The 16,406-nt window shown below is 32.4% G+C and overlaps 2 protein-coding genes across 7 annotated transcripts; both read left to right on the plus strand.

The window, feature by feature from the left end:
- Window positions 1–811: 811 nt before the first annotated feature.
- Window positions 812–3,051, plus strand: LOC100252668 (BURP domain protein RD22). 6 transcript variants are annotated; one of them, XM_010650245.3, is made up of 4 exons: window positions 812–964; window positions 1,279–1,346; window positions 1,836–1,941; window positions 2,024–3,051. In XM_010650245.3, the coding sequence occupies exons 2-4, from the start codon at window positions 1,281–1,283 to the stop codon at window positions 2,815–2,817; spliced, it is 966 nt and encodes a 321-aa protein (XP_010648547.1). In that variant the 5' UTR covers window positions 812–964; window positions 1,279–1,280; the 3' UTR covers window positions 2,818–3,051. The 6 variants fall into 6 exon arrangements, with proteins under 6 accessions (XP_010648547.1, XP_010648549.1, XP_059592187.1 ...); XM_010650246.3 differs by having other exon boundaries at window positions 902–964; window positions 2,036–3,051; XM_010650248.3 differs by having other exon boundaries at window positions 902–964; window positions 1,279–1,315.
- Window positions 3,052–4,131: 1,080 nt separating this feature from the next.
- Window positions 4,132–6,188, plus strand: LOC100249127 (BURP domain protein RD22). The gene is made up of 4 exons (XM_002284398.4): window positions 4,132–4,349; window positions 4,712–4,816; window positions 4,938–5,049; window positions 5,143–6,188. The coding sequence occupies exons 1-4, from the start codon at window positions 4,311–4,313 to the stop codon at window positions 5,955–5,957; spliced, it is 1,071 nt and encodes a 356-aa protein (XP_002284434.1). The 5' UTR covers window positions 4,132–4,310; the 3' UTR covers window positions 5,958–6,188.
- Window positions 6,189–16,406: the final 10,218 nt, after the last annotated feature.

Genomic DNA, 16,406 nt, shown 5'->3' on the forward strand with positions numbered 1-16,406 from the left:
GTTTTTTCTAGGTAGATAACAGTGGTGGGTGTCTCCACCTCTATAATTGAATTTGTAAAGCACCACCTGCTTTTGGACAAAGCACATGGAGCCCAATGTTTCCAAAGTAATTAATCAAGTTGATGGGATTAGTCCCTTTCTCCTTTCATTATTAATATATAAACAATAAACCAACCTTTGATTTTCACTTTATTTCCCTTCCCTCTCCACTCATCCTATTTCATTTCCACCATTTTCGTTTTATTTATTTTTAATATATATCACAACTACGTTCATGAATAGAAGAATCTGTTATATTTATAAAGAAAAAAAAAATACTTTCCATTATTTTACACCTCTCCCTAATAATTTTGCTTCAAAAGTTTGAGTTTTATATCAAATTCATTTTAGCATATGAAGTCTTCCATTCAAAAATAAATAAATCTTTAAATATTGTTCAAGTTAGAATTAAGGTTTAAATGAATAAGGGTTTCGACTAGCATAGAAAATATTTAAATGAATTAAGGTTAGACTTGGGGTTGGGTTAGAAAAATATATGGCGCCCGAGTTGGTGTGAGTTGAAGATATGAGTAACTTGTTGAAACTTGAACTTAGATATTATTATTTTTAAATTATAATATATATTGTTTTATTAAAATGTGAAAATATATATATATATATATATATAAAGGGAGAAGGAATGACTCTAATATACTGTCACTTATGCTAGGTTTATCACTTTTTAATTAATTATGTTAGATTAAAGAGCTTATCACTTATGCTGTTAAAGTAGCTTTATCAGGTATTCAAAATGAGTGGTTATAATTCTCTCTCATCACATCAAATGGCTACTGCAAAGGAGTCCTGGCCCCCATATATAGAGGCCCCTCCCTTCAATTGTTTCCATTCAAGCTTAGCCACATTCGTCTTCAGTTAAAGCGCTTTCATGGAGTTTTACCTCCTTCCCCTTCTGGCATTTCTCTCTGTGAGCCTTAACTTCCAACTTTACATACACCGAGCATATCATAAAGCATGCACTACGTTACTATTTTGCAGGAAAAATATTAGACATGTTCTCTATTTTGGAAGATCAAGACAAAGCCCAGATGAAACTATTCTTTACTGAGCAATTTCAAAATATTTTTCTGAAAATATTGAAAAAAACAATATGCAAATTTAAATGGACGGAGTTGGCAACATGCATCTTCATCTTTTTTATTTTAAGTCATCGTATATATTTGCTAATGCTAGCTTATTTCTTCTTGCAACTGAATTATGGCCGCTTGTGGTGGTGGAAAGCCATGCTTCTCTGCGATCTGAGCTTTACTGGCCCTTGGTATTGCCAAACACTCCCAAACCAAAGTTTTGTGGGTTCTCTTGCGGCTTGCTAAATTTTTTCTTACCCCTAAATTCCTCTGCTCCATTTCTTTAATTTCGTTTATTTTATTTTATTTTTTTGGTGGTTGTGAAAAAATAAAAAATAAAAAGGTTTCATTCTCTGATTAAATTCGGTATTGTAGCTTTCTGTCACAGGTTCATGAGCCCCTAGCCATCTAAGCTTCTCTTAGTAAATTCCTTATATCTGGTTTGAAATGGGAAAGGTGAAAAGCTAGCTCTCTATAACTAGGAAGGAGTTCTAACATACTTTTCTAATTAAGAAAAAGAAACTAGATTTTCTTTGAAGCTATTTTTAATGGCTTTTGGAACTTGGGAATGAGATGTTTTGCAGAAAAATATGTTCACAATTTGCATAATTTTTAACAATTTTCCTTTTATATTTTCGAAGGCATTTTTAATAACAGACCATTCAATATAAGATTGTAACAAGAATTAACGTATCTGAACTTCTGTTCCAGCTAACGCTAACAGCGGGTGATTCCGATCTACCTTCTGAAATTTACTGGAATTCCGTGCTTCCAAACACTCCGATGCCTCAAGCTGTGAAGAATAGCCTACGCCCAGGTTGGTTATAATACAAGTTTAAGAGTTCGTCATATATCGTTTTCTCAGTGGGTTACAGGATTCTGATTCTTAATTTGCAAAGGGACTGATATAGGCGTCAGCAAAGGAGGAGTGTCTGTGAGCACAGGCCACGAGGAAAAGCCTGGGTATGTTGGAGTAACGAAAGCGAAAAAACCTATTTTCTTTTACAGGTATGCTGCTACTGAAGATCAACTTCATGCTCATCCAAGCGTGGCTCTATTCTTCTTGGAAAAGGACATGCGTCTTGGCACAAAGATGAACTTGGACTTCATGAAAAATACAAACGAAGCCACCTTCTTACCTCACCAAGTTGCCACTTCAATACCCTTCTCATCAGACAAGTTGCCCGAAATTTTGGACCAATTATCTGTGAAACCAGAATCAGTAGAAGCTGAGACAATCAAGAATACTATTATAGATTGTGATAGACCTGGAATTAAAGGAGAGGAAAAGTATTGTGCAACCTCATTAGAATCCATGATTGATTTCAGCACCTCAAAGCTGGGGAATAAGGGTGTTAAGGCAGTTTCCACAGAGGTAGAAAACAAGTCCCAGACGCTGTACAGAATTGCAGCTGGTGTGGAGAAGATGGGAGGTGACGTTTCTGTGGTGTGCCATAAAATGGAGTATGCATATGCAGTGTTTTACTGTCACAAGATCGCTGCCACAAGGGCTTATATGGTTCCCCTGGTGGGCAGGGATGGGGCAAAAGCGAAAGCAGTTGCATTGTGTCACACAAATACAAAGGAATGGAACCCCAAGCATTTGGCCTTTCAACTGCTCAAAGTCAAGCCAGGAGTTCCCATCTGCCATTTCCTTACTCAGGATCAGATCATCTGGGTGGTTTCAAAATAGAAATGCAGGGGCAATAAATAAATAAAGAAAATAATCCATCTTTAGTACCTCGATCGGTAATGTAATGAACTTATGAGTTATGAGTTGTTTGCTGCCACCCTCGCCCTAATGTATTATGTTTGTATGTAACTATGTATGCGTGTGGGATATTGTATATATGATCTGGTGTGCTTTGGAACAAGGGACATGCATGGAGCCCAGTGTTTATAAAATAATTAATCAAGTTGGATGGAATCCTTTATCGTCCTTTATCTTTACCATCTTTATGACAGAAAAAACAAAAGGGGGAAAAAAAGCAACGTCTGAAATCATGTTTGCTCCCACTACATCCTGTCCCTTTCTCACTTTATTTTCCTTCCCTTCCCATTGGAGTCGATAAGAAGGGAAGAAAAATAAAATAAAGTGAAAGGGAATAAAAGGATGTTAGGTTATGTTTGGTTACTAGTGTGTTTTATACTTTATCTATCGCATTCAAAATTTTATACTTTGCCCTCCAAATTTGTTATTAAACAACGTTTTGCTACCTAAACTTATTAAAAGTCAATAAACGACATATTAAGTAAAAAAGTAAAACTGAAATATAAAGAAAAATACTTGTTATTCAAAGTCAAAATTACATTTAAAATCTTGAATAAATATACAAATGTCTCTTTAAAATTAAAATTCAAAACTAATAATTGTCATAGTTCAAAGGCATTTGGAAAAGTCCACTTTAAAATTATCATCTTTACCCAGGTTTAATCCATTGATCAAATCGGGTGCAAAAAAATAAAAAGTTTTGTAATTGGGGGATTAAGTGTTGCTCTATAACGAATTTGGAGGGCAAAGTCTTGAGTTCTAAATGCGATAAAGTAAAATATAAAACCGCTAAAGATTAAAATGGTAAAATGTATTTAATCCTCTATTTTAATCCCAAAACTTAGAAGAAAAAAAAACTTTTGAAATATAAAGAAATCGGAAAAAAAAAATTAAACTTTTGCTACAATATTAATTTCTATTTTTGTTTCTTAAAATTAAATTCAAAGATCATATGTTGAAGTTTATTTTTCTTCTAACTTTCAAAATTTATTAGTAAAATCTAGAAAATAAACGACACTAAAATATTTTTTATTTTGCATAATTTTTAAATAAATTTCAAGTTTTCATTATTTATCACACAATTAACATGTCTTTGTAGTACCTTTCTATATATATATAATTTTTTTATTATTTTTTTATTTTTTTTGCCACAACCTTAAAGAACCATTAGCAAATTTTTGCCCTTACCTAATTGAAGGGTATAATGTACTCATGTTATGAAAGTTGCTTCATCTAGCATTCAAAAATGAGTGGTGATTAGTTGTTTGCAATAACTCTCCCTCATCACATGGCTACCCTGAAAGAATCCCTATATATGTAGAGGCACCTCACTTCAGTTCCTACCATTCAAGCTTAGCCACATCCCTCTGATCTATAAAATATAGTATTGCTTCTGCTGCAGTTTGGGAGCTTTCATGGAGTTTTACCTCCTTCCCATTCTGGCTTTTCTCTCTGTGAGCCTTACCTTCCTACTTCTAACACACTCATAAGGCACTAAGTTATTTACAAGCCTTGGTTGTGCTATTTGGCACTGAAAATTAAACCTGTTCTCTATATATTTTGGAAAATCAAAACAACGCCCAGATGAAACTATACTTTACTGAGCATTTTTAAAATATTTTTCTGAAAATATTGAAAAAATATGCAGAAAAGGGAACAGAGTTTGTAACATGTTCATCATTTTTATTATAGCTGTCATGATCTCTGTAGATGGGCTTTCCTTAACTTTGATGTAGAAGAGCATTAGAGCTAGTGTTTATATAGGCTATATAGTTCATTTCTTGTAACTGAACTTTTATGCATGAAACTATGGCAGCTTGTGGTGGTGGAAAGCCGTGCTTCTCTGCGATCTGAGCTTTACTGGCCCTTGGTGTTGCCAAACACTCCCAAGCCAAAGTTTTGTGGGTTTTCTGGAGGCCTGGTAATTCGTTTCTAATTTCTAAACTCCTCTGCTAACTTACTCTTTTTCTTCACTTTTTGGGTGTTAAGAGAAAAATAAATTAAAAATATAAGAATCTAACAATAATGTATCTGAACTTCAGTTGCAGCTAACTCTAACAGCCGGTGATGCTGATCTACCTTCTGAAGTTTACTGGAGTTCTGTGCTTCCAAACACCCCGATGCCACAAGCTGTCAAGAATAGTCTACGTCCAGGTTGGTTATGAAAGTTTAAGAGTTTGCCATAAATTATTTTAGGAGGGTGTTACAGGATTCTGATTCTTAGCATCATGGTGATCGAATATGCAGACCTGCTGGAAGACCAAAGCACCCCTGTAGAGATAGGGAAAGGCACTAGTATGGGTTTCAGCAAAGAAGGAGGAGCTATGAACATGTATGCTGGAGTTAAGCCAGCGAAAGCAGCGATGCCCTTCTCATACCATTATGCTGCTACAAAGGATCAGCTCCATGCCTACCCTAATGTGGCCATTTTCTTCTTGGAGAAGGACATGCATCCCGGCATGAAGCTGACCTTGCACTTCACCAAGACTACAAATGCTACTTTCTTACCTCACCAAGTAGCTAATTCATTACCCTTCTCTTCAGACAAGTTGGCTGAAATTCTGGACCAGTTGTCCATAAAACCAGAATCAGTAGAAGCTGAGACAATCAAGAATACGATTGAAGAGTGTGAGGACCCTGGAATTAAAGGGGAGGAAAAGTATTGTGCAACCTCATTAGAATCCATGATTGATTTCAGCACCTCGAAGCTGGGGAATAAGGGTGTCAAGGCCGTTTCAACAGAGGCAGAAAACAAGTCCCAGATGAAGTACAGAATTGCAGCTGGTTTGGAGAAGATGGGAGGCGACTTCTCTGTGGTGTGCCATAAAATGAATTACCCATATGCAGTGTTTTACTGTCATAAGATCCAGGCCACAAGGGCTTATATGGTTCCCTTGGTGGGCAGGGATGGGACAAAAGCAAAAGCAGTTGCAGTGTGTCATGCAAATACAATGGAATGGAACCCCAATCATTTGGCCTTTCAACTGCTCAAAGTCAAGCCGGGAACTGCTCCCATCTGCCACTTCCTTCCTGAGGACCATGTCGTCTGGGTTGCAAAGTAGAGATGGGCAATTAATGAATAAATAAATAAACTCATCTGAGTTCTTCGGTAATGTTATGAATTGGAATATCATCGTGAGGGGCACTTGATGTTAATTTGGAATTTTTATGCAGTGTATATATGCTAGCTGCAACCCTCACTCTTTGTACTATCTATTAGGTATGTAAGCGTGCCAGATATTGCCTTCTCTTAGTTAAATACTAATGCTACTTATTCTGGTGTGCTTCGCCAATTTATTCAACTAATGATAGGTATGACATAGGATTTAACTGCGTCCGAGAAGGAGCTTGGGCAACAACAGCAAGTTTTCCTTTCTACCTTAGAGAAAAAGGGAAGCGATCTAAGGTGCAAAAACGTGGGGATGAGTGTTATCTTGGGGAGGTGTTGTTGGTATGCTAACCGAATAGTTAGAGATGCCGAAGCAATGCATGTTTCCTTAATATTATTTTCTATACATTTTATACTAAATGAGAAAATATTTCAAAACTATAATGAAAAACAAAAATAATTTATCTCTCCTTCCTTATACATACAAACAACTTCACTGCTTTTCTTACAAGCTTAGCCAACCTTGGTCCTTTTCTCTGAAATGGATTGGGCTTTCTGCTGCAATTTCAGAGCTTTATTAATGTAGTTTTATCTTCTTCCCGACCATGTCTCTGGCTTTCCTCCCCGTGAGCCTTAAGTACTTCACTGTTTCTTCTCTTTTCAGTCTTTAACTTTTATCTATATATATGCTAAAGTACTGTCTTCTCTAGGTGGGTTTTTTACTTTGGCTGCTACTATGCTAATGTCTAAGGAAAACAAGCCACACATTTGAATAGGTACAATTCCCCTATCATTATTTTTCTAAATTTCTTGGCTTTTTTTAAGGGTTGTTTGATTTATGTAAATTCCCTGATCTTCCCTAATCAGTAGTTAATAAATTTTAGTACTTATGATTTATGTAAACAAGCCACATGAACATATTTTAGTGCTTATGATTTATGCAAATTTTGATAAAATATTATTGTAAAGATAGTTAAAAAACAATTAGGAATAAATTAAAAGAGTTCTAGAAATGAGAAATTTTTAGAAAAGTGAAAGAGAAAATTTTAAAATAATTGCCTCAATAAAAGAAAATCGTTTCACTAAACAGAAATAAAGGTAAAATCAATTTTGTTAATAAATCTTTTTTAAAAAATAAATGAATAATCAGATTTAGTAAATATAAAAAAGGGATTGAAATATTTTTGTAAATGAGTTTATAAAAATCTTGTTTTCTAAAAAGCTTTTTTCTTAATAAAAAACCTTTACGGGATTGATTCCTCTTTGCAAATAAAAATAAAATAAAATAAAATCTTAATAAATTGATTTCTTTTTTCTCAATATGAAACTATAAAACAGTTTTTTTAAAAAAAGAATTCAATTAAAATTGGATTTTTTTATGTAAAGTCAACCGGGAAATCTTCTTTTAATATAAATATAAAACCTTCTTTTAATAAAAATATGAATTTTCCTTTTAAATAAAATTGAAAATCCTTTTTTTTTTTTAATGAAATAGAGAAATCATCTTTAAAACAAACTAGGAAAATTTTAAATAAAATAAGGATAAAATATCTCCTAATGTTTTCTTGAAATAAACTTAATAAAAAATTTGATTTTTTTTAATAAAATGGAAATAATTTTTTAGAAAAATAAATTGCAAAGATTTTTAAGTAAAATTCAAAAACTTTTTTTTTTAAACAAAATAAAAATAAAATTCTTTTTAACAAATCTTTCCTAGTAAAAGTCAAGTAAAAGTAAGATTTTTTCAATAAACTTTCCAAATGAAATCAACTTGGGGTGAAATGAAAATTGACTCGGGTTTTTTCTTAGAATAAATTTGTAAAAATCTTCTATCTAAATAATTTATAAAAATCCTAAATTTGCAAAAGTCCTTCTTTTCATAAAATTTTTGAAGGATTTTTTTTCTAAATAAATTTTTAAACATCATTTTCCTTAAATAAAATTAAGATTAGAATAATTTTGTATAAATAAAATTTAAAAATCATTTTTTAATAAATTTAAGCAAAATACATTTTTAGATAAAATTGTTGAAATCTCAAAGTTTAGATTGAAATTTTCTTCTTATTTTTATAAAATAAATCTAGAAAAAAATTCATTTTCTTGTAAAATCAATTTTAAAAAAATAAATATGGATTGAAATATATGTGATAAATGAATATGTTAAAAAAAAATGTATTTCCTTCATAAAAATTGAAAAATCATTTTTAGATAAATAAAATTTTAATTGAAAGGTCCTTTTTAAAAGAATCTCTTTTAATAAAATCTAGGAAAAAAATCCTTTTTTAAAATAAACTTGTAAATAAAAAGTCTTTTTTAATAAAAGTCAAATAAAATTCCCTTTTTAATAAAATTGCAAAAATACCAATTTCTTTTGTTAAGTCCTTTTAAAAGAAAACAAAAACCAAATTGGAAAATTGGAATACTTTGTGTGGATGAAATTATGAAAATCTCTCTTTTACAAAGTCGGATATAAATCATTTCTAACAATTTTTTAATAAATTTGAAACCTTTGAGAAAAACAATAAGTTTGAAATCTTTCTCTTAGAATCAATTTTTTTTTTAATCCGAATAAAATCAAAAAACTTTTCCTTAAATGAAAGGAAGATAAAATCCTTTTTATCAATAAATCTTTTTTATGAAATCAAATAATAAATCATTTTTAGAAAATAAAAAGGAATTGAAGTATTTTTGTAAATAATTTTTTAAAAGTCATCTTCTTATTAAAAATCATTTTTACTAATAAAATTGAATTGAATTTTAATATTTTTGTAAATAAAAATATAAAAGTCTTATTTCTATCAAAATAATAAAAATCAATTTGCTTTGCAAATAAAATTGAATTGAAACATCTTTTACAATAAATTTGTACAAAAAAAAAATCATTTTTCTAAACAATTTGTAAAAAGCACTTTTTAAAAATAAAAATTAAATTGGAACACTTTTGTAAATAAAAATCATTTTGTTGTAAATAAGATCAAGTTGAATTTTTTATAAAATTGATTTTAATAAATTATGTTAAGTAAATAGTTTTCTTGAAAATAAAACTTGAATACAAAAATAAAATCGAATCAAATCACTTATTCAAAATAAATTAAAACTTTTTTGTAATTTCTTGAAATTTTAATTTTTGAAATCATAATTCTCTTATTATTTATCTTATATATTTTTGTAATAAGCTTTTATCATTATTTTCTTATGTATATTCATATGTGTCATTAATCTTAGATACCATGATTAATTAATTAATTATCATAATTTCCTTCATTCTCCTATTCTCGATAGGTAATCTAACTTGTAACTCCGTTTTTTATTTGTAAACTTATCTTTGTTTCAAATAAGTCACATAGAGTTTTTTTTTTTTTTTTTTATCTCATCTTTTAAAAATAGATAAAAGTAAATAGCAATTCCAACTTTTTAAAAAATCAATTTTTTAAGTAATATTTGAATCTCGCTATTAAGTGGAAATGCACATAAAAACCGTAGGTCCATAGATTTCTAACATAAGAGTGTTCCCCATGTTTAACATATTTTCTATGCTTTTTTTTTCTTTTTTTGGTTTTCAAAATCAACCATTTGGCTACAAAACAAGCCCCAATATTTTTCTCAATAAGTGAAATTCTACAAGAAAGGATAAGTGAATCTAGAAACGGGATGCAGATCTTTACCGATGCACGCAAATGAACTTCATGCGACAAACATGTAGAAGTATAACCATCTTCTGGTGTGGGCCTTGGACATAGTGACATAGAACACTAGAGGTAGTTATCTTGTCATGAAAAGGCACTAACCAAAAGCAGCACCTAGCTCATAGCCCTATGAGATCTTAACAACAATTTCATAGTCTTCCTTTTACCCTCATGGTATTCCAAGCAATAATTTGAACCTAAATCATTAAAAGAGATAATTGACCAAATGGTGACACCCTCAATTCTTTCAATAGGCTATAATCCACTAAACATCCAAAGTTCCCATGAAGCATCCAAATGTCTAGACAAAGCTTTGGAGAAAGAAAAACCAATATTGCTAATCTTCATGACTATAGCATCTATGAAAATGGGCAATCAATTTCTCTCATTAATCATAATACAAGATTACAACAAATTAGATACACATGCCATAATACAGTGAGTGGAAAAATAGGAAAGAATAAAGACGGGAAAGTAAATATCCCTACAAATCAAGAACTAGGAATACATCCCTAACAATCAAGAACCTAATTCCTAGGCTAATATCCTATCCAATTACACCTATCATTCTATCATTTGGATATACTTCCCATAATTAGGAAATTCGTTTTCACACTCCCCCTCAAGCTGGTGAGTGGATATCATCCATTCTTAGCTTATTAATGATTCTTTGAAATGATATGCCATTTAGTCCTTTAGTCAACACGTCTGCCTATTGATTTCCCATTGGTATATACGGTGTATAAATCAACTCATAGCCCAGCTTCTCTTTTATAAAGTGTTTGTCCACTTCAATGTGCTTAGTACGATCATATTAAACTGAAGTCGTCCAAAATTATTTTTATCCACAGGAGTTCACAAACACCCAATGTCATTGCTCTAAATTCAACCTCTACACTCAATCTTACAACCATATTTTGGTTCTTGCTTTTCCAGGTTACAAGATTTCATCCAAGAAATGTGCAATAACACAAGGTGGGTCTTCTATCCGCTATTGAACCTACATAGTTTGCATCTGTATAGGCCTCTAAAGACATTTTTTTCTCCTATTCTGAACAAGATTCATTTACCTGGTATCCCCTTAAGGTGTTGTATGATTCAAACCACTACTCGAAGATGAACTTTCTTAGGATTATGCATGAATTGGATGACAACTCCAACAGGATAAGCTATAGTTGATCAAGTATGTGAAAGATAAATTAATCTTCCACCAAGATTTTGATACATTCTTTTATCCATCACATTGTCTTTAAGATCTTCTCCAAGCTTGTGATTTGACTCAGTAAGGGTTTTGACAGGTTTATAATCGAGTTTCCCAATTTCTTTCAATAGGTCTAAGACATGCTTCTATTTGGAGATAAACATTCTCCGTCAAGATTGAGCAACTTCAATACTAAGGAAATACTTCAACATGCCTAACTCTTTTATTTCAAACTCTTCAATTAAGTATTTCCTTAATTCTTCATTTTCTTTCAAATCATCACCAATGACTACAATATCATCCACATACACTAGCAACACGGTTACTTCCCCTGAGTTTTAGTGTTTAATAAATAAAGTATGATCACATTGATTTTGTTTATATACCATAGAAATCATTACTTTTGCAAACCTTCCAAATCATGCCCTCAAAGATTGTTTTAGCCTATATAGCACTTTTTTCAATTTGCATACATTCTTCTCAAAGTTTATGCTAAAACTTGGGAAATTTTCCATATAAATCTCATCTTCAAGATCGTCTTGTAGGAAGTTGTTTTTGACATCAAATTATTGCAAGTCCCATCCAAAATTAGTTGTCAAAGATAAAAGTATCCTTACTATATTTATCTTAGCCACCGGAGTAAATGTCTCAAGGTCATCAACACCATACATTTGAGTATATCCCTTTGCCACCAATCGTGCTTTATACCTCATCAGAGTTCCACCAGCTCTATACTTCACTATAAACATCCATTTGTACCCCACTGGATCCTTACCTTTTGGTAATTCTATTGACTCCTAAAGCCTTGTTTTATTTCTAGAGCCTCCATTTCAGCTTCCATAGCATTCCTCCACTCCTTATGTTAATGCTTCGGACACTATTTTAGGTATGGTAACAATGTTCAAGTGAGAGGCAATTTCTTATAGGACAGGAAATGAGATGTTGGATATAAAGGACGACGTTAGGTGCATTTTCTTGTGCCTTTCCCAAAATGGGAGATCATCGTTATCAACAACATTGGTATTTTGATCATTTGACAAACTCTCTTGATGGGTTATAGAATGGATGTCTATCCATGTTTCAGGGACCAGTTTTGAGTCATGAACTTGCACAGGTTGAACAATAGGTTTTTTCCTTCATATAGACTTTCAAAGAGCAAATGGTACTCTAAATGAGTCTATCTTGTATCATTGTATCCTTTTCCAAGGGAATATGAGGAGAGATTGACTCATTTGGCTTTGTTGAGGGGGGAATAGAAATGAACTTTTTTGGAACAATTGGGAAAATATATGAAATATTGGGAAAAAAAAAAAAAACAAAAACCAATCTTAATCCTTATCTTATTTAAGTGAACTCTTCCCCAAAAAATAAGATCTAGTAAAATAGCTTTCATTTTCAACAAAGGTTACATCAACTGAGACAAATATATATATATATATGATTGGAGGGTGATAACACTAATTAATAACCTTTTTGAGTTAATGAGTAACCAAGAAACACACACTTGAGAGCCCTTGGATCTAATTTTCCTCTATTATGTAAATAAATATGAACAAAGGACACACAACCAAAAATTATGAGTCAAACTATTTTAGGTATTAGTATTAGTATTAGGGAAAAAACTGAAAATAATTTGAATAGGACTTTTGGAACCAAGAACCCAAGAAGATAGCCTATTGATTAGATGGGTTGCACTCAATACTGCTTCCTCCCAATATTGTTTAGGAACATGTTTTGAAAAAGTAAGGCTCAAGTGATTGCAAGCAAATGGCCAATTTTCTGTTCTGCCACACCATTTTGTTAGGGTGTGTTAACATAGAATGATTTATCAATAGTGTATTCTTTTCGAAAAACTATTGACAGATTTAGTTAAAATAATCCTTGGCATTATCTAACCTAAACCTTTTAATACTGACACCAAATTGATCCTTCACCATTTTGAAGAAATGAGGAAAAATGGTGCAAACATCATACTTGTTTTTTAAGAGAAATAACCGTGTCACACAAGTACAATCATCAATAAATAAAACGAACCACCAAGCTCCAAAAACTCTAGGAATTTGGGAGAGTCCCCAAACAGATCTATGAATGAGTGAAAAAGAAACAAACATTCTTTTATTGCTTATTGGAAAACATCACATTTATGCTTGGCAAGTTCACACACCTCAAATTGGAAATTTTCAACACAAATTCCTTAGAATAAAATTGGGAACATGACTCTAAGAGTATTGAATGAAGGATGACTAAGACAAAAATACCGACACCATTTTTTTTTTCTTTATTAAAGGAACTAGACTCAGAAAACAATGATACAAGTAACTTATTCTTAGTACTACTTTGCTCTTTAGATTCTTCAAGGTAGTGAGGTCCATCCTTCAACCTAGCACACCCAATCATCTTCCTCAAATATTGTGTAAGTTTATTAATAGAGATAAGATTGGTAGACAATCTTGGGACATGGAGAATATTTTTAAGTGTGAGTGATCTGTTGATAAGGATATCATACCACCTAAGCCAGTTACGGTAGTTAAGGTCCCATCGATAGTGGCAATTTTCCTATTACTCAAACAAGGGTTATAAAAAATAAACTGATATGAAGACTGTGTCATGTGCTTTGTGACTCTTGAGTCAATAATCCATCATAAACTTATGCAAGAAAGGTCTAAAACATTAAACACACAAGGAGTTTGATTCTTACCAGAAAGTGCAAACGAACACATACCTCCTCCTAATAGTTTTTCAAATGTCCTTAGCAAGCTTCTTAGTTTCTCAATTGTTGAACTTTCCTTGTCCTTAAGAATTTGCCTCATCATTAGGTGCTATACTAGTCATGTTGGTTTGCCCATGTCATCTCTATTGCATTTTTTTAGCATTATAGTTCTAATTTTGCATTTGATGAGGCTATCATGTAGACAGTGGCTTCCTATGAAGTTTTCAACACCTATCCTTGGTATGACAAAGCTTTTTGTAGTAAACGCATCATAAATCTCTATTCCCTAGCTTTGATGAATCTAAATTCTTATTTCCTCCAAATTATTGCTCTATTCCAGAGTTTCTTCCTTTCTTTGAAGGCAAATTTTTCACAGTAAGAGTCAAGCTTTCAATTGGTTGAAATTCAATCATCAATCTTCTTCTTCCTTCTTTTACTCGGATTATAGTAATAATTTCATTCAAGGTAGGTAGTTCTTCCTTGCCTAGGACTTACACTCTAACCAGGTCAAATTCCATATTCAAACAGGCCAAAATTCATAATTCCCCTCTCGTTCAAAGAACTTCTTTAGTATTGTCGCATATTCACTGCACTTCATTTTGATGCATTGATAATGATCCATTTCCTACCATAAGGTTTTCAGTATATTAGAATATTCAATAATAGATCAGCTTCCTTGCTTGGTGGCTAAGATTTTCATTTTAATTACATAAATATGAGTAGCATCACGAACTTTCTAATAGGTTTGATGTACCATGTCCCAAATATCCCCTACTGTGGTAAAAAACATACAGGTATCACTCACTTATAGAGTCATAGAACTCCACAACCAAGACATGGCCATGGAGTCCTCTTCATCCCAAGCTTCAAATTTTAGATCATCATGTTGAGGACTTGTGTCAAGGAGATGGCTCAATTTCCCTTTTCCTTTACGAAAAGTGAGAACAAAGTGTGACCACTTCAAAAAAAGATTTCCAACCTATATGTTGCTTGGACATTCTATAGGTCTCCAGATGAAAAATCAATTCCATTCTCCACCATTGGTATCTAGGGGTTATTAATTTTTTACATTTCGGCAAAGAAATTGAGACAAAATTAAAAGTAAAGCACATGAAAAGTTGGAAATAAAAGTCATGGTAGTGTTCGATAATGGAAAATATGTATGAAAAAAATGAGAGGAACAAAAAAAAAAAAAAAAACCAAAGGCCCAAAGACAGAAGACAAAAAGAATGTGGCCTCTAGAAAAATTACTCTATTTTGGGCACCTAAAAAAGCGAAGTCCTCAAGAAGGATAAAAACATATCTCCTCATGCCCTCCACTATCATCAACCTTCAAACTCTCAATCATGTAATTGTCTAAAAAATCAAGGGCTCCAATTGAACGCTCCCACATATCTATTACCTAAGCATCATTTGCAAAAGCTAAAGCAAGAAAGAAATGGGAAAGAAGCACTCAATGTTAACTTTCCACATGACCTATCCTTCCAAAACTAAAACGCTTCTTCCATTCCCTACAATGAAGCAAGATCTTTTTTTGACAACATCCCAAGCTTTCTTAATTATCTTCTCCCTCACTAAAACTCCATCCCCGTTCTTCTTTCCCAAACTTCCCTTCAATAACTATCTTTCTAAGAGTTTTCCTTTCTATTGCAAATCTCCAAGTCCATTTACCAATCATAGCCTTATTAAGAGATGCCAAGATTCCGATAGTAAGCCCACCTCCTTTCTTTTCCATGCAAATAGCTAACCAGTCAATAAGATAAGGTATATTAACTAAAGATCCCTCCACAAAAAAATCTCTTTAATCTTTTCTAGCCTCAAACTCACTTTACAAAGAATGGGAAATAGAGACATGTAATAAATTGCAACGCTTGACAAAGTACACTTGATCAAGGTTAGTCTCTCTCCCTTTAACAAATATTATCTCTTCCAAATTGCAAGTCTCCTTTGGAATCTCTCTTTCACTACATCCTATACTGAGGTAATCAATAGGCAAAACAAAAAAATTATTAATTAATCTGCAATTTCAAATAATCTTGAACTTCTCTCTTTCCAAATGGTCTAAAATAGGCACAAATGTGAAAGCCTCCACGCCTGCCTACACTTCTACCCTACAAAACTTCCACATCAATGTATAAGAATTTCTTAATTGAAGAAAGAAAGACACCCACTCCACTTAAAAAATAAAGAATAACAAATACCACAAGATATTTATTTTTTGCATGATGAAGAAAATTGTGATTAGTTAATTCTTCATCACTCTTACAAAGTTAGCAAGGATTCACCAAAGTCCATCACTCCCCCTCCTTTTTTATTCCAAAAAGTCCATCATTTTTTTTTTTACTAATCCAAAGTGAAAATCCTCAACCAAGCCGTTTCTCGCCCTATCTTTGTTGGAGCTCATGAGTTCTAGAAGGCTTGAACTAAATATTTCTCAACCTTCTAATCTTTCTAAGTCAACTTATTCTCTACATTTCTCATTACTAATTTTTCTTGTAGCTCCATGGGAAATCCCTCAACCCTATCCAACTCCCAACGAAGACATCTAGAGCAATAGGATCTCTTATTCCCTCTCTCACTTGATTCTTCCCAAACATTCTTGACCCAAGCATACTTTGAGTAGGCAATTTTAAACAAGGGGAAAGATACACTCAAGGAAAATTCCAACAAGAATAAGGGAATATATCTAGCAAAGTAAAAAAACAAGCATACTCATACGATAAAATTCTTTATCAACAAGCCCATCCCTTAAGAAAAGTAATACTTATAAGTACGGTATGGAAGAAAATGGGGTGCAGTTCTTGC

The sequence above is a fragment of the Vitis vinifera genome, chromosome 4, assembly GCF_030704535.1.
Source record: "Vitis vinifera cultivar Pinot Noir 40024 chromosome 4, ASM3070453v1".
Classification (NCBI taxonomy): domain Eukaryota; kingdom Viridiplantae; phylum Streptophyta; class Magnoliopsida; order Vitales; family Vitaceae; genus Vitis; species Vitis vinifera.

Coding starts and splice junctions, on each gene's coding strand:
- LOC100252668 (XM_010650245.3), top strand. CDS start 1,281: ATGCTTCTCTGCGATCTGAGCTTTACTGGCCCTTGGTATTGCCAAACA. Junction 1,347..1,835: donor CACTCCCAAACCAAAGTTTT/GTGGGTTCTCTT, acceptor CTTCTGTTCCAG/CTAACGCTAACAGCGGGTGA. Junction 1,942..2,023: donor GAAGAATAGCCTACGCCCAG/GTTGGTTATAAT, acceptor TAATTTGCAAAG/GGACTGATATAGGCGTCAGC.
- LOC100249127 (XM_002284398.4), top strand. CDS start 4,311: ATGGAGTTTTACCTCCTTCCCATTCTGGCTTTTCTCTCT. Junction 4,350..4,711: donor CCATTCTGGCTTTTCTCTCT/GTGAGCCTTACC, acceptor AAACTATGGCAG/CTTGTGGTGGTGGAAAGCCG. Junction 4,817..4,937: donor GTGGGTTTTCTGGAGGCCTG/GTAATTCGTTTC, acceptor TCTGAACTTCAG/TTGCAGCTAACTCTAACAGC.